The 18,778-nt window shown below is 41.1% G+C and overlaps 1 protein-coding gene across 1 annotated transcript in view; it reads right to left on the bottom strand.

Moving 5' to 3' along the window:
* Positions 1 to 5,227: 5,227 nt before the first annotated feature.
* The window catches only part of rftn1b (raftlin, lipid raft linker 1b), a 93,477-nt gene continuing 79,926 nt past the window's right edge, over positions 5,228 to 18,778 (bottom strand). The window contains exons 8-10 of the mRNA XM_080039099.1: positions 12,331 to 12,434; positions 8,153 to 8,228; positions 5,228 to 7,310 (exon numbers count right to left, since the gene is read on the bottom strand). Coding sequence (XP_079895225.1) covers positions 6,651 to 7,310; positions 8,153 to 8,228; positions 12,331 to 12,434 — 840 coding nt within the window. The 3' untranslated portion in view covers positions 5,228 to 6,650. The remainder of the gene's footprint in view (positions 7,311 to 8,152; positions 8,229 to 12,330; positions 12,435 to 18,778) is intronic.

Raw genomic sequence — 18,778 nt, 5'->3', positions numbered from 1 at the left:
ATCACCTCCCATCCTGCCAAACCAACCAATGGGCTCAGAGCAAAGTCATAATAACCGTGAGCACAAAACAGAGAAGCTGACACAGGCGTTTTCCCAGAATCCCCTGCTGGAACTGAGGCAATTAAGAAGTGACAAGAGAGCGGGTATTAATTAATTTACAGTTTAAGGCCTGACAAAGGTTGATAAGACTGCGATTGGCACACACAGAGGTAATTGTGTTAATTCATCTGTGGGTAGTTAATCTGCTCAAACAGTTTGTGTGTGTGTGTGTGGGTGTGTGTGTGTGTGTGTGTGTGTGTGTGTGTGTGTGTGTGTGTGTGTGTGCGTAGGGTTCGGGAGGGAACTCCAGGATGTTATCAAACACTGCGGTAATGGTTTTCAGTAGATTTTGCCAGTCAAGGCGAAGTGATTATAGTCTTTAACACACAGCTACAGAGAACCTCTGTTACATGAACACTTCTGGTTACTTCATATTCATGTTCAAAGTGTACTTATTGGAGTCAGATGCTCAAGTGCACTCGGAAAACCGAAATGCTAATATCAGCTATACTGTTATTATATTTCTGCTGGTATAACATTGATAATCATTTCACTTCATATAGAAGTCCTTTGTGCAGTATTTTGAGGTCTATTCTACTGCACATGCGGCTCTTGGGCAGCCACTAGATGGCAATGCTGTTTAAAAAGGAACTTCAACCCACATCTCATAAACATGACTTTATGACACGACCATAGCAACACATCATCATCATATTTAAACATCTAAGACTGGTTTTATGGGAGCAATGAATTCTGGATCAATTAATTCCACTCTGAGCTCCTGGCATATATAGCCAAGCAGCTCCAATTCTTAGTGAACCTCAGATTAACTTTGGGCACAAGACACGCCTAGAACTTGGCATTGAATCCAAACCAACCCCACCATGGACACTGCTACGGTGTCCAATACCCCTAAAATAATTACACTGACAAAAAAATGGGAAAAATTGGTTATTTGAAACACGCTGCCCTCAGCAAGTTGTTGTGTGTGACATTAACTCCGGGTTCTAGAGCGTAACCTTGTGCATGTAGCGCCGCGGGTCGTAAGTTTAATATCCAAACCACAGGCTCAATGTGTTTCTGACCAGCTTAGCGGTTTCACACCAGCGGCCCCCAATCTGCCTCGAGAGCCATTAACGCCGACTGTCGTGAACGGAATGGATGTGGTGTTTGTGGTTTTGGTTGAAGGGAAAAAAGCCCTCCACTTAATGACCTTACGCTCCCGTGGGCTTACAGCTCATGATCTATCACGCCGGCTGTGTTGACTCAACTGTAAATATATTTCTGTTCATAAAAAACTGTTCATAAAAAACCCATGATTGAAACCCCCGTAGGGTTATAATCATGGGTGCCTGCCTTGGTTTCTTATGTGAAATATTGATGCATGGGGGACAGTTTTGGGACTAAATGGCATTGTTGTGTTGGTAGGGTGCAATAACTATAAAGTTGATCTATTCCAAGGTTTCCACAGTAATGAGGGTAATAACCAGATGGGGTAAATTAAAAAAACAAAAACTAAACAAGTTCACTTCACTTAGAGACCAAAAGTCCCATTTCCCTGCTGCATTCTTCCCCTTTCTGTCTTTTTTAACCGAGTTTAGTGGACTACAATTGTCATCTTTCAGTTAATTTATTTCTCCAAGGGCAACATGCTGTCATTGTTAATAACTGGAAAACAACTTATTGGTGTTGGCTAATGACAAACAGATAGCCGGAGCACTTACCATTGTGTCTGCTGATACTCAAGGTTGCAGGTTAAGGCTGTTTTACACAAATACAGTCTCAGTCGTCTTCTGAATAATTTGCAGACTGGAATGGCTGCTCTATTATTTTCAATTATAACCTTTTTACAAGTGCAAGTAAGGCTTAATTACTGCTTCATTTTTCCCAAAATGTGATCAAGCAGTCCTCATTGTACAGGTTTGGATTTATAGACAAATGTGTGGTTCTGCAAAGATGTTTCGTTTCTAAAATAACCTAATTGTTGTAAAGCAACATCTGTTACCAAATAATTAAAAGCTCATTCACATTGTTTCATTTTAATCAAATGTCAAATTCAAATCTACTTTGTGACAGAAGTTTTATCACAATTGTGTCTAATTGTGAGCAATATTAAGACAACAGTATGATAAATAGTGAATGGCATCTGCTTTGTTTTTTTGGACTCGATCTTCTCACTTGATCAAACTCATTGATTGCAGGAGGTATGCATGTGTGCAAAACATTTTCATTCATCTGGAAAAACTAAATGGCATTAATAAGTGCACGAGTCAAATCTAGTGCCAAACCATAGTTCCTGAAAAAACTTTACACTTTAATTTCTTATAATAGCAGCTGGCCCAACAAAAACACGCAATTTTTCCCTTTGACACAAAAGAAGCAAGGACACATGTAACACATTAAATATAAATCATTTTATAATATACAAATTGTACAGATGTCATGAACAATAGGAATGTGGACAGACTCAGGATAGCAAAGATAAAGGATCGTTTTTTTCTTCCTCGATAGCAAACACTGCTATGCAAGTGACATCAGCACATGATCAAAGATACTCAACATTCAAGATGGCAGCCGAGGTGATAGAAAAAAAAATAACATCAGAGACCAAAACCTAAGAATACATTTTTCCAGAGGCTGTGAGCAAGCTAAAGTGACAACACAGGGGAAAACGAAGGCGTCCTATTGTATCATGTTCTGTCATTTTTACTCTGCATGTCTCACATCATTGTAGTACACAGGAAATGAACCACTACTTAAAACAATTTTTTTTTTTACTGCATTACAAAGAACGATTGCACCAACGCCACTATTGAGGCTCAGGGACGATTATGCTGATATAAGACAGGAAACTGTAGAATTTGTTTTACTATTACACAAATGGATCGAGGGCTGCAAATGTCTGTTTAAATCTAACATTAGTCAAAAGGTCTCTCCTACTTTTCATGGACGGTTAAGTTAACATGGTTCTGCATCATTTAACTGATGAAGTGTCAGATCCTAGCCTCGCTTTTCTCTCTCTCTCCCTGTCTGAGTTTTTATTTTTTGTGTAATTCCAGACAGGGGAAAAAAAATAGAAGAAAATAACATAATTACCCACAGTCCCTGGAGTGTACTCATGTCAGAGGTGAGACTGCACTGCAACCAATCAGCCCTTATCAGGCATAGTGGGGGCCCTGAAGGCCGTGGCCTCAGGTAGGACAGACGGATGCAGGGCCGCTTGTAAACTTTTGTCAAGGTTTCCGACCGTGCGTGTTTGTGGATGTCCAACCGGGGAATGTGGTGGGAGTCCAATGTCACATGAGATCACCTCGCAGCTTAACTGATTTTCCAAACTCTGCTTTTTTTTAAGATAAAGTGGAACACGATCCGTCTGTTATTTTCACAGGATGCCAGAGGGGAGTAAATCTCACAGTTTCAGATAAAAGGAGAAAGGCAGGAATACTGAAATAAATTCATATTCATAAAACAGATAGATGACAGTTATGGGACGTTTTATCTCCACAATGGGGGAGAATGAAGAAATTGATTAAATCTGAGGAAATGCTGTGAGTCGGCCAGAATTGAGAATATCCAGAATGATCTCCTCTCCGCTATCAAAAGGCGTCTCTTGGTATTGCCTTTTCAACACAACAGTCTTATTTGCTCCTCCAGCAGCTCGGATGCAAGAGGCAGCATCAAATATTCATACATACTATATGAATACAATAAGTGCTTATTAAAGCTCGAAAAGCCGAAAGCTTAAAAAGTAGCTGAGACAGTGAGGTAAACAAATAAAATAACAAAAGAAAAGAAAAGAAAATACCACAGATAATATTATGATATGACTTTTATATCTTTGAGTCAATATCGGAGTGGTTATTCGTCATGTGTCGGTGCAAAAAAAAAAACTCCTGTGTACAGGCTGGGGAAAATCCATTCTGGCTCATATGTGACCCCTTGACCTTGTCTGCCAGTCTAGCGGTGACCTCATGCTCATGGGGACTGGGCTCCGTCATAGTGGAGGGTGAGAGGACAAGGAGCATTATGTTTGAGGGGGTCAAGCCACGAGGCGAACCCCTTTACGCTTTATATAAAAACCAGCAACAGTCCCTCAGGAGGTAGCTCGAAGCAGTCAGTCAGAAATACATTTTAGCAAAGCTTTAGCGGAACAGCAGAGGCAACACACAAGTCACCGGAAAAACTCTCGAAAAACCAGAACATTCACAATAAAAATAAAATGAAAAAACATCTTAAAAAAAGAAAAGAAATCATAAACATATTACCTTCATGTAGACAAACACTTCTCCGACAAATCTTGTATTCCCCAACTTCACTCTGATCTCCAGTAATAAAGCAGGGAACAAACAGCTTCAAGAATACCAACACTGACTGACTGACTGTAGCAAAAAAACGTTCCTGTTTGACTAGAACAAACATATAACACTGAAATCACCATTGTGCCTCTAAAATACACTTCTAAAAGCAAGATTGTGGGCCATTTACAGTATAGTCATAAGGCTAAGCTGGTCACAGTTTTTTTCATATTTTCTACTCTACATTAAAAACACTTGCCATTTTACACATTTTGAAAAAAAAAAACCTCAGCGGCGGGTGGATTCATTAAGGAGAGGACTTATTCAGCGCGATCGATCTTACTCTCTTCCGTTTCATCCCCCCCAAAAAAAGTGGAGACATTCTTTCCTGAATACAGTATCATCTATTCTCATAAAACACAAAAGATCCAAACGATGACAAATGATAGTCTGTGTGAAGCGGGACAGCAGGTAGTTTAAGTTCTTGATTAGCCGCGTATGTGAACATTTTAATAAATAGCTCTCGTGGCATGTTTTATGATGAATTGTGTCTCTGTGTGTGTGTGTGTTATTTCCTCGCTACATTTAGCATTTTCTCCTCAGTGCAAGCGATTCCCCATGACATCACCGTTAAATCTGAAGGCTGTTTGCTTGACATGTTGGGGTGTTTTGCTGTCAATCCCCACCCCCCCTCCCAATAAGTGACCCCACCCCATTATAAATGCACGCTTCCTGACAGATATCCCACTGACAAAATCCATTAGCGAGCTAGCGAGATCTCTGCAGCGTGAAAGTCTCAACCTTGCTCCCTCCCCTACCCCCCACTCCTCCCCCCCTCCCCCATTTTAAAATGGAAAGCCACACGGTGCCGCGAAAAATGGCACATTATGACTTGGTTATTGTCAGAAATGATGTCTGGTAAGAGGTACTTAAAGAGCTGGAGGTAAAATAATGAAGGAAATCTCAACGGGGGGAATGTGCGACGCAAACGGCTGTTACTTTAAATGAGCCTATTTATTTATTTTATTTGACTCTCTTATGCTCTTTGTGGTCTTTCTATTTTCTTGCTCTCAACCTCCTTCCTTTGTCTCAATTTCTCCCTGGCAATCTCTCCGGTTGTGGTCGCGGTAAACACCAAGGCTTGTTCCCTTACCGAACCGCTTAACCTCGTTTTTTCCACGCTGTGACAAGTGCTTTTTGTTTGTGGCCACTCTCTGGAAATGTAATTAAAAATGCAACTTTGCGTGAAAATAAATCTTCACTTGTGCGTGTGTGTGTGTGTGTGTGTGTGTGTGTGTGTGTATGTAAAAAAAGCTAGCAAGGTGCCTCTAAATATGAGCTCTGCCCACACGAGCTGCAGACGTTCAGCTGAATTTCACTTCCTTATCTGACGGCTGCTTTGAATATGGAACATTCTGTATGCAAGGTGAGCTTAGCGCACCACACCAAAGAGTGATTATCGGCTCTCTTTGAAGCACTTGACGGCTTGGAGCTCAGCGTAAACAATTATCTCTTCACCCTACTACTTTGGATTGCCTGTCGCAACAAACGCCTTTCCCATCACCTCTAAACGGCGCTCTCCTCCGAGTTCTCCACACGTCATTTCTTACGTACGGTGCACAGAATCAAGGAACGGGAAATGGTGATCACATAAAAAGCATTTACCATTTTCTGAGCATTTACCTGCCTTTATATCGTCAGTGGTGTGCAAAGAAGAGCTGCACAGCTCGCAGGTAAAGGTACACCTTGTAACAGGTGTATATCAGGGTAGAACTATTAGGACTTCTCAAGCTATTTCTCCGAAGCAAGCAGGATAACTTTCTTAGATCCATTATCCTTAACAAATGTTTACACTTTTGTTTTAGATGTTGGTGTGACCACCCCTTTGAACTGTTCCTTTAACTTTCTTCTTAACTACAATAAAAAACCCACTCAATCTCTCTTCCTTCGTATTCAACCTCCTGTTGATCCTCGTCCAGTAACTCCAGTGTCTCATCATTGACTATCCTGCACCAACGTCTCCTGATTTGGATATATACATTCAGTATGTGTGGTTATACAGTAGGGCTGATATATATCTGACAGTGACTTGAAGTCATTCTGTAGCTATACTGCAACATGTTGCGGGGGGGAGGAGGGGGAGGAATCTTCTATGATAGATGGTCGGTTTGGGGGAATGCGGCAGCGTCAGTGATCGCAGCCCTTTTTCATTGGGATTAGGGACAACACTGTGAACCAGTTCTTCAGGTGGGGTAATCTGAGAGGTAGGGCAGGGAGAAAATAAAAAATAAAAACTTGATTTAGACAACATGGGTGCTACTCTGGAGTCTCCTCCGTGCTTTGATGAGCCTGGGAATCCGCCAATATCTCCTTGGCGACTACCTCCTCCCCTCCGTTCTGCTCTCCCGTCTTGTGTTTGAAGGCCTTCTCTTCGCCCTTGTCTTTCTCCTCGTCCGTCTCGACCCCGTTTTCGATCACGGCTTGGACTTCTGCTTCCTCCTTCTCCTCCTCCTTTTCTTTGGTCTCGCTCTGTTGTTTTTCGACAGCCACAACGATCTCGGTCACTTCCTTGACACCGCCGTTTTCTGAAGGCTCTCCGTTCGCTTTCGATCCCTCTCCATCCACTCCGTCACCCTCTTCTTCCGTGCCATTTTCTGCTCCTTCGTGCCTCGTCTCTACTCCTCCATCTTTCTTTTCGACATCATCCTCTGTGCTGATTTCGATCCCATCTTCAATCTTTCTATCTTCCTCACACATCACCTCCCCCATTCCTCTTTCTCTCGCTGCCTCTACGTCCATTGCGTTCTCCCTTCCGTCCCCACTCCTCTCTCCTTCTTTCTCAACCTCTTCTCTGTCGTTCAGAATCTTGGGATCCTCTGCGTCCTTCTCCGCCTTGCTCTTTTTCTTCTTCTTGTTCTTGGCCGTCTCTTTGATGCAGTTCTTGTTGGACTTGCCTCTGGACTTGAAGATCAATTTCTGAAACATTTCAAGTTTTCACATTAGCATGTTAGTAGATTGGATCTTAACGATATGAATACGCTTTTGGGCAAAAGCAGTACACACACAGACTTAATTAAGAATGGATCACGCTGGATCTAATATTGCACCGGGACAACACGCTAATTTAAATGAGTCTCATTTTGATGCCAAGAAGGAAATGGAGGCCATTTTTTGAGGGGAGTTATTGGTGCCTCAAGGCCTGCAGTCTGACCAAACAAACTAAAGGCTAAAATCTAAAACAAAATATTTTCCTCAATTACTTGTAAAACCTCTGCAGAGGTCTACACACTGTAGGGGGTATGGAGAGAACTGCAAAGAAATGGGAAAGAAAATCTTGTTAACACTAGCAATTCTCAGGGCCTATTCTATTGGCTGTTGTGATGGCGGTTTAAATTCGGGTCAGAGAGAGTGTCAACATGGATTCATTCCAGTGCGGACAAAGGTTAGCTATAGAGGTTATCACCACTATTCAGGGTCACAGAGAAAGCATTGCCAACCCCGCTTGGACAAACAACATATTAAGTCTGTTGCGGAGGAATTCCTGATATCTCAAACAGCGAGGAGTAGGTTTACATTCTGTCCATCGTTGTGTGTGTGTGTGTGTGTGTGTGTGTGTGTGTGTGTGTGTGTGCGTGCGTGTTTGTGTGTGTGTGTGTGCGTGTGTGTTTGGCTCCTTGAAACAAAAACAGCTGTGCGATTGGAGATGGCAAAAGGTAATATTGGCTTTGGATCGATGGTGAGCAGGTGACAGAAGGGCTGGTGAGGGAGATCTACACATTAGCCAAGAAATACAGAGTGGAATGTGAGGACGCGTATACCTTGTTTTCTCTCCTCTTTCGGCCCAAGACCGGTCTCTGCAGAAACACAATCTGTTTGGTGGACAGGCTTCCATCACTGAAAGATGAGGACAGACGGGGAGAGAGAGAGAGAGAGAGAGAGAGAGAAAAAAAAAAGAGAAAAAAACTCTTAAAATCTTAACATTTCAACAGTTATTGTATTTCTTCCAGCAAACACTTTCTTTTAGAAGAGATTAAAAATGAAATGAGAACGGGAGTGGGGAGATGGGAATTTGCGTCTTGACAGTTTAAAACAGTTAGAAAACAATCTCACAAAACACTGACAGACCGCTTCATAATTTATTGCTTTCTTTGCTTGAAAAGATTGCAGCCGCCGAGCTCCAAGATAAACACAAGTATAAATAATTTGAGAGAAATCCTGGGATAACACAAAATGATCCACTGTCTCTTTGACCCTCCATCAAGATAGTCAAATGATTGCTTGACACGGCTCATGCTTCACACCCTTATCTGACAGGTTTAAGGATAGAGAGGGCCTCCATTTTGGGCCCTACCTCTCCACTGCGGTCATCCTCCAGTGTCATCGCTCTAGGAATGTATTGTTTTAAGGTATACTTGAATAACAATGCAACACCATTCTTAGATATAATGTGAGGCTTGCACGAAAACTGATATTTCACACGAAAGCGGGCAGATATTGCATGTATGCCTGACAGTCTGCGTGCAATTTATGAACATCTTCAGCCACTTAAAACGTGTTCTTCTTCTCTTTTTCCTCCATTCTCCAAATATAATCCTCCCATCCCAATGCACATGTCACACTGGTGTTCTGCAGAGGATAATCTGCACGAGAACTCGAGCTGACGGATTAATCGTGGCAGGAAATGCATATTAATTTCTGAGTGGCTTTCCTGTCTCTCACGATCTCTCTCTCTCAGTTTCTCTCTCTTTCTCTCTCTCACACACACACTCTCTCACTCCTTCATCTAGTCACCTTTGTCATGCAAAGCCCTATTCATAGTCCAGTGTGCTCTCACACAAACTACTGTACCACCCTGCTCAGTTTTACCTCCCTGCTTTTTATCTCCCGTGACGGACACATTTGTGAGAGTTTTATTGTTTGTTTCGGCTTCATTCCTTCTATCTATCTTTTTATCTTTTGTTTGTATTGGCTTGAAAGGGGGGGATATGTCGTCCCGGGCTGTTATCTGACACTAGTTCAATAACACATACACATAAAGGTTAGATGCTGGCTGAAGTTAAGCTGGCCCCCGCTCAACCTTTTACATGAAGAAAGATGGTTTATGATTGCTGCAGAACCCTAAAAGCCTGCTACAAATCTTCCCTTTTTCTCAACATCAAATGGGCTCAAGAGTCCAACGGCAGAAGGCTTACCATCCCAAAGCCCACCACGACTTGCTTTTTCCATTACCCCTCTTCCTTCCCCTCGTTTATCCATGGGCTATTTTCGAGGCTGTCAAGAATGCTGGATGGCTTCCTAGAGAATCAAAGCTGAGAAACTATAACCAGAGAAGCCCCATTAAGATAGAAAGGAGTGGATGGCTTGGACAATTACAGGCCTTTACTGAACCTATACTCTTGGCTGTCACAGTCAGACGCACTATTATAACTTGAAGCCATATAGAACGTCGATAGCCTGTGTCCATTTGTAGGTGATTTGTAGCCGTTGGTGGCTTTGTCTTGAGGAAAAGATCTACTGTGACTATCTCCTCTCGATCCATTACCTGCGCTGAAAGAAAAAAATGTGTTTTAATATGCATCCTAGTCCCTGTAAAATGGTGTGTAAACAAAGGGTATATAAAAAAAGGGGCCCTAGCAACATACCCGTTTACAGAGACTAGGCTGTATCAACACTGTTTTTTTTCCAGCGCATACACAGTTTGGACTGGTGGTGAATTGTGGGGAGATATTCACTGATATTGAGAAAGTGATTTTGACAACAAGCATTCTCCAAAATCACGGACTCCTCCTTCAAGACTCTATAACGTATATGTTGTTGACTGTTGAGTCTCCACAAACTGTACATACCTGCAATCATTACCTAATTAGTCTGAGCCTTCTTGTTTGTCTTGTTTACTTGTTTCATATTTCACGTATAGAGGATTTCTCATTTACTGTAGTTAATGGCTTCAAAATGTAATTACCATCTGCATTACTTGAATGCGGGAACACGCTCTGAAACAACTACATGAGTTAATGTTGTGTGGAGAAGCCGTTGAGCACCAGTTAACATTCATTTCATAAGCTGTTGAGATCACTGACTCTCATCCGACCCCCTTCAAGATGAAGTGCAGTCTGCAAACCCTCAGTCAACATAATAAAGAGTGGATTTGTACATTTGCTATTAAAATGGAGAATCCAAAACCACAAAAAAAACAAGCGTAATGAGTATTGTTAATCTGCAAAATCATCATCAAACATTATTTTCGACGTGCAAAATGTTTCCAAGGCACGTAGAGGAATGAGCTCTGTCGTGTATATACTGTATCTAGGCCGACTCTGATTAATTAGCCATGTTGTGCTGTTTGTGTTGTGGCATTTATGAAAGAGTAGAGAGAGGGAGGGAAGATAGGAAAAAACAAAGGATGAAAATAGAGAGGTAATTAATCAGCTGTATGCTGTGAAAGAGCAAAACGTGACCAGCTGTATGGTGGGGGCGCAGCGAACAATCGGTCAGTGTACGGACTGTAAATGCACACTTCATCAGTATGACACAACGCATCACACCATTATGGTTAAGAATTGTTTGCCTTTTCTTTTTCTTGCAAAGAATACCTTGAGTGATTTTTTTGTATGTGATTGGGGACTAAATCCACAGTCCTCAGTCTTGTGCAGAAATGCATTTTAAAGTTTCGCAAAATCTGATTTAAGTTCACAGTCTGAGTTAGATGTATCAGGTGGGGATCCTCAAAGCCTATTTGGTATGAACTTCTTTTGTGTGGGGAAGGCAAGTGGGGAATTTAAAACAAACCTGCCCTGTGCAGCTGAACTTTAGATGACATTTACAGATCAAGGACTTACTATAAAGGATCGTGTGTAAATGTTTAAATGTGAGACTATTAAAATAACATTTTGTTAGTCAAGTATAAGGAATGGAAGTGCACTATATACAGATACAAACTGTTCTAGTGCTATTTTCTTACTGTTTATTTGTTTTATTTAGAAATCTGTTTTTCTTCCATCTGTGTGTGTGTGTGTGTGTGTGTGTGTGTGTGCATGTGTGCGTGCATGCGTGTATGTATGCATGTGTGTGAAGCATTGACTAACTGCATTTACAACAGCCCTAAAGTATGAGGTTTCTAATAAAAATCATCTTGCTTAATCACACCGGAGCAAACTATTTGACTGCTACAGTAAATTATCAGCATGGGGAAGAACAAATTCTGTTTTTTTTTAAGAAGACGCGCAGCCTTTGACCATAAGCGGATGTGCACTCATACTGCAGCCGTGAGTGATGAGTCAGCACAGGCTTAGCCGAGGAGCCGTTACATTTCTCTGAAGAGATTTTCCACCAACCGCCAGCGCCGCCGCTCGCCTCAAAGCTCAGCCCACATTGAAACAGATTTAGGTCAATATCTTCTAAAAAGCCTTCATACTCCCCTTCAACAATATCTTGACTAGAACAGACAAGGTCCACGTGGTTATAATTCATACTGTGTGTTCCAGTTTTTACAGGGACACTGTTGCATAGCGCCTGTTACAAGTTAATACTACTGCATCTTTGTCGTTAGATCGAACAATAACTTTCCACACGAAGCACAAGTTGTCAGTTGTCATAGTGTGCAAGTCTTGTGTGAGCTTACCACAACTAAAGTGGCAGTTGTAGTAGTGACATTTTGCATTTTCGTTGTTACACTTTTAACCCAAAAATATTATACATATACTGTGTATATCAACAGGTCTTGCCTATACTATTATTGATTTGAAGGAGTTTAGCTTTTACTTCCACTTAGACTCGACATATTAAGGTTTTACGATTATACAATCTATGATAACATGATTTGTCAAACAAAGCTCACCTGTGGGTTCTAAATACTTTAATGCATTTGTTAATTGGTATAAAACAAAAAAAGGCTTTTAGCTGCTGTTGTTGCAGTTCCTAATGGACGCCAACAGAGGCGGTTAGAGGTCATAGATCACTTAACGCATCTTTAATATCCAGATGAGTGTCTGTATACCTGTTAGTCTTGACTACAGGAGTTGGCAGCACACAGGTCAGCCTCCATCCATACGTAGCCAGGGACTGTAGCAGGGGAACGTAATCAGCCTTCACCTGCAAACCCTGCGAGAGAAAACAAGATGCCCATAAGTAAACTCCAATGAACCCAAACAACCCTTAACACCGGCACACAGAATACCCCGTCCTTCTCCACTTAAGACACACCCAGCAGCATAGTGAACAGCATGCAGGCGTATTATGCAGCAGAGTGAACTGGCTGCTGTGATTACAGCTGTGCAGCATCAAGAGAAGCAATGAGATGCAATCAGCCGCTGTCAGCATCACTTAGGAACTCAAACCCCAGTTAAAAAACACCTTCCCTCTCAGATGTGATTGTTTTTTATTCCTTTTCTTCCTCAGGCCCGACACACACATTGTATCAAATCAGGGACATTAATCATATGCTACAGTTCCCTCCCTATATGTATGCCAGGCGTGACAGCACAGTAAATCCTGGAGCCAAATAGACTGCTTATGTGAAAGTGCTCACTTTGTCGCAAAATTTGAATGCTGTTTCTATTATTGAGCCATGGTGCCTATGTGGTATGTATTCTAACTGAAATACACAGATCGCAGAACACACACACACACACACACGCACACGCACACACACACACACACACACGGCACACACACACACACGGCACACTCACACACACACACACACACACACACACACACAGTTCGAACAAGAAGACGTGTGCCTGTGGTTCGCCATTCTTGCCATGTCAAGCACCTGCTGAAAATGAAAAACCACATCGCGTGTCTGTCAGTTTGCCCGCACTTGCAACAACAATATCCATTCGCACGCACACACACATAAAATAGAAAAACAACAGCACTACAACACTCACAGAGCTGCCAGTTACAGTTATAAGGAAAGGACTCGATAAACCTGCCTACGTGTAGATAAAATGCCTACATTTATTGGCTATGCAAAATAAAATTGTATTTTTGAAAGAGAGCAGAACAAATCAAAGTCTCTGCATTGAGGAATTTATTTTTTTATTTTTTTGACAAATACATTCCAGACGGTTACACTTGGTGGTTTAGTGTGACTAGTGATATAAGTCAAGAAAAGCAGTGAACGGGAACACCTCAGATCTTCTCAGAGTCTATTCATAGAGCGCTGATCAACTGTACGAGAACAGAGAGTTGAGAAATGCATCACACCTACACACGCCACATTAGCCCTCACTGTACTGTGAAGTGTGAAAGTCTTCTCTAATTAAAGCAGCACCCAGATGAGGTATCTGGAAATACTTCCACACACCCATATCACACGGGGGCAAATGAACAGAAAGAAACATGTTATGTGCAGTTTAATGATGACATGTGGAGTGTTGAACTTCACCTTTTTCTTTAAAGATAACTCTTGCTCCTAATTCGGAGTTGCCACCATGAATCATTTGTAACTTCTCAACTCATGGTGGCAGGGGAAGTAACTGTTAAGAATAGGTTTTATTGTGGTAACCAGGGTGCTACTTAGCAATTTTAAAGCTGCACTTTTCTGAGTTATGTACATCTATAATGTTTTAGCACATCTAGGTTTATAGTGACCACTGCACAGAAGTAACAATGTTTATTGTTCTGCATTTATTAAGTATAAATATTAATATTCTTGGAATGGCACTTTTCTCGTATCATATGACATAAGCAGGGAGGTAAATTATTGCGAGATAAACTTCGACCACTCCTATACGAATAACATAGAAATACTTTTAAATGTGGAGTAGGCGATTCTTGATGATTATTGTCGTCAAAACACTTTTTGTCAAAATCAGTGCTTATCTCCTCACGATCTGCTCCCTTTACTTACTGTGTGTGTGTGCTACAAAACAGAATCCAGTGTTAATACACAGCCTAGGCTACTATGACCATAGTACTTTCCTACTACTATTACCTCTATTAATTCTGCAGCAAGGTCTGGTGGGTGTAAACAGAATAAGAGTAAAGAGAGCTTTTCTGAGAGAGAGAGAGACTGTTTAGCATGCAGTGTTCGTTTTGTGCCATGAGACAGACTTTAAGTCAAAACACTTAAACCCACTCCACCGCACGCAACACCTCATTATTCTTCCCTATGCAGTTTCTTATTGACCAGGATGACGGTACATGAACAAACAGACCTACAGCAGTCACACATCAAGTCGTCGGTTGCAAAGAGCTAATCGTTAGAATACAAGACAGACATTATTTACACAAGCATTACTTTCTAAAGTTCCTACGGGGAGCGGTGCATCTACACAGTTTATGTTGGAACCACTCCCAGAAGAACCATGGCTCTCTTTACTTACAAAGCTTGCCCGGAAAAAGTAAATTGAGAAATATTTCTTTCTGTAATGGCTTGCTGTTGTTCAGAGTAGGTGGGAGTTAATCACAGTGACCTGAGTCTGGCTCCACTCTCGGCCTTGACTTATTATACACAGGGCAAACCTTGCTGCATCAGCACTATACAGCATCAACCTGTGAGCTCAAGAAAAACAAAAGTAATCACACCACCATCTTTGATTTTGTTATCTGAGAGACTATAAAGAAGGACCAAACAGTAAAGCTCATTCCATATTTATACTCAGTCCGCACATTGTCATGCCCTTATATTGTACATTTTCAATTACTTAGTATACTGTTTATTGCACATATTGTTAATAACGTTCTTCTACTACTTATCTTATTTGATTCTTTTGTACTTATTCCACTGTGGGTCAGAGAGAAATGTAATTTTCGTCTGATATTGCAGAAATTGACAATGAAGTTTACTTGACTTGACATAAAGAGGAGAAAGGAGCAGTAGTTTAACCACCTCCGTCAAAAGCTACTTTAAATGAAATCCAGCTTTTCCTTTCCTGAGATCATCATCCTCTCACAAAGTCAAACACATTTGTACCGTGGAGCACAGCGGCCATGACCTGCTTGCTAAAGGGCATCTCTGCAGGAAGGAGTAGAATATGTCAGACCATTTTATAATCATTATTTCCCATAGCAGATAGTAGCTAAAGCAACAACTTTCGTCAGCTCTATTCTATATCACCCTATGGGGATATAATACCCAGTGTTTAGGAATGTACAGTACATCTACCACAGAGTTTGTTTTCAGGCCTTATGGCAGAGGAAGTTCAGAGTGCACTCTCACAGTGAGCTCAACGAAAACACCGGTGTATTGTTTTTTCTATTAAAAACTCCCCTCCACGGACTGTGCAAGGTAGACATAACATACCACAATTGTGTTTTTCACCAGCTCCGAATGTAGCTGTAATTTTGCTGACTACCAGGGGTCAACCTGATTTTTTTTTTTTTACAGACACAGTCCAGTAACGATGAAGCAAATAGCTTTCAAATAAGTACATTCTGATACTGTTCCTGATTGGCTATCGCTCTGCCCAGGAGTGTTGTCACAGCAACAGAAAATGCAGCAGGCACTCAGTTTGAAAGCACTGCAATAACCTACGTGTGATTGGCCCTTTTCAAACAAATATGTTATTACATTTTTCACATTATTATCTATATAATTTAATTTTTACTTATCATTTATTCATATTTATCTCACTTGTGCATCTGATCAGGTCTGTGTTCAGATAATATATCAACTCATTTGCCAGAAGTTATGTAAGGGTTAATGCCCGATGAGGTGTCCATGTATCATGTATTAATGGACACCGTGGAGGCGAGAACTGTTGACAGAATGTAAACAGTTCCATCTAGGTGTCCATACATCAGGGGTTAATCCACACCTATGGAATGTTCTCCAGCCAATCAGAATAGAGTATTCACACAGACTATGGTATAACAATGCTTGATTTGCACTCTAGCTATTGGTTAAAACACAAAATCAACAGATGACCTCGTCTGTTTGTCCTATTAATCCTAAATCAAATGTACATTTATCACAACGATTTAAGGACATATTGTTCATTTTAACTTAAAAGATACATTGGGAACTTTAGTTGTACTTTAGTTCTTGACCTTGGAAACAGTTCTGTTCATGTTGTCAAGAAAACATTTCACCAATAGCTCCATTTGGTAGCTGTTCTGAGGTTTGTTGTTTCACAGGATCTAAAAATATCACAATAAAGACCTTCCCCAAGCACACCTTGGAACCATCTAGGGATCTTTTTCCCTGCTGAAGATTGCATTACTGGAACGATGATAAACCTTAATATGAGACATCCAAAGTGCACCAAACTTTTTATGAGGCATTAGCTGGCCTTTGAGTCAAGACTAAAGTATGTAGCCCGCTAACACATGCAGAGTTGGTTCAGATAACTAAGAGTCAGCCATTGCACAGCGTTACTGTTCCTCCTGTCCTGTTAGTGAAAGCTTATAAGCAATATTAGTTGTTGATGATTGAAAGTGATGATTAAAGCAACAGCTCCAATTAGGCGTAATATAAATAAGAGATGGCCCAGAGGAGCTTCTCTGTTTTATGCTTTGTTCAATTTGCCTGCAGGCTAGTTAGCTAAAAAAAGAAGATGATGTTTTGGGTGAACTGAACTGACTGTTAACCACAACCTACTTTTTTTTTCGAAGAATGCAAGAACCACTTCTTGTGTCATGGCAACATCAATATTTAAAACGCAATTATCTAAGTGTCTCTTTGGTGGCATTGATTCCACTTTATATATATATATATCTTTAAAGGGGCAGTGTGTAATATGACATCATCAAGAAAGTTCTACAAAGTTCTAGAATGCAACGCTCCCTGGGTAACCCCACCCCTTTAGAATAATAACAGAAGCTACAGTGGCCTTCAAGGACAAGAACAATTCTAAATTTTAAACAATGCACCTGATGACATTCCAAAAACATGGATGCCTCCATAAGACTTGCCTGCTCAATGTACAAAATGTAATAATAATATTTATAATTCTCCGCTCAGGAAGATAATTCAGATTATTGGCAGAGGTGATTTTACACCAATGAGGACATATTTATGAATGAGGATATTGATTTTAGCTAATAAATTACTTAAAATGTTACACAGTGTCCCTTTAATGTCACAAGGGGCCCCAAGAGGACATTTCAAACCTCTGGAATAATTAACATTTTATTGTACAGACAGTATAAAAGAGAGATTTTCATACAGTAGTTTCTCATGTTACATATTGATCCCTAAAGCAATTTATAAGTACTTATAAATTGTACTGAACTGCTTGATTAAATTTGACCTTAACTGATGCTTACAAATTCACAATATGGTTTTTATTATCCAATTTTAGTTTTTACTAAGGTACAAATACTTATATCTTACTACACATACTAAAAACTGCACTCCTACTGTATACACCAAAACCTCTCCCTCCATCGGCATCATTGTCACCTTGTCTGACAGAGCGGGGCGCGATCTCTCACTTGCAGGGACAGTGCAAATGACTCTCTCTTTCTCTATCTAGGTCACCTCCTCTCTCACCTATACAGTCAGAGCGGATAGAGATATCACGGGCAGGCGACACGCGTTAAACAATCAGCTCTCGGCACAGTGTGAACACAAGCAGGCCACAGCAGGCACACACAGACACAGAGCACACAATAAATCGTCTACTGTAGCCTATACTTTGTAAATAAGGCACTAGGCTTGATGTTACGAAAAAACATAACAAATCTGCATCCTGTGTTCTTTGCGGCATCCACTGAACTCAGTACAAAGTGTCTCCTAAGTGAACCTGATTTCAAGATAGCAGCGAGTGAGCACACGCACACACACACACACACACACACACACACACACACGCGCACACACGCGCACACACGCGCACACACACACACACACACACACACACACACACACACACACACACACACACACACACACACACACACACACACACACACACACACACACACACACACACACACACACACACACACACACACACACACACACACACACACACACACACACACACACACACACACAGCGATATGTTCATGTGTGTCTGACTTAGGTTTCTTTTTCTCTGTCTGAAAACTGTTTTTCTTCAAAGATTTTCTCCCTGCCCTACCAGCGCTATGATGTGGGGCCTTAATCCCACTTTTTTTTTTCATGGAGGCTGTGAAGTGCCGCTCTTCAAAGCTGGGGGGGGGGGGGATGCAAGTGAAATTCTGAGAATGAGTGACAACAATTTTCAGCGCTGGTTAAGCTCCTCTCACTTGCTTTGACTTTGGACTGCCATTTCTTAAATTTTTGAACTTCGCTGATGTGATCTTTCATGGTGTCTTTTTTTCTGCAGGACAATTTCTCTAAACTCTGCTTGCAAATGCAAAACATGTTATGGTTGTATCTTTTCGGTTGTGAGTTGTCAAGATCAAGGAGCGAGCAAGAATTTGTACGTGGTTTAGAGAACATTTTACCAAGTAGAAATCAGGGTACGAAATCCAGGGTAATCAACAAGAATGTTAAAAATGGTAAGCTA

Source organism: Ammodytes marinus, assembly GCF_949987685.1.
Source record: "Ammodytes marinus genome assembly, chromosome: 13".
Classification (NCBI taxonomy): Eukaryota; Metazoa; Chordata; class Actinopteri; order Uranoscopiformes; family Ammodytidae; genus Ammodytes; species Ammodytes marinus.
The sequence above is the reverse complement of the archived record's forward strand: the minus strand, read 5'-3'. Positions and strand labels throughout refer to the sequence as shown.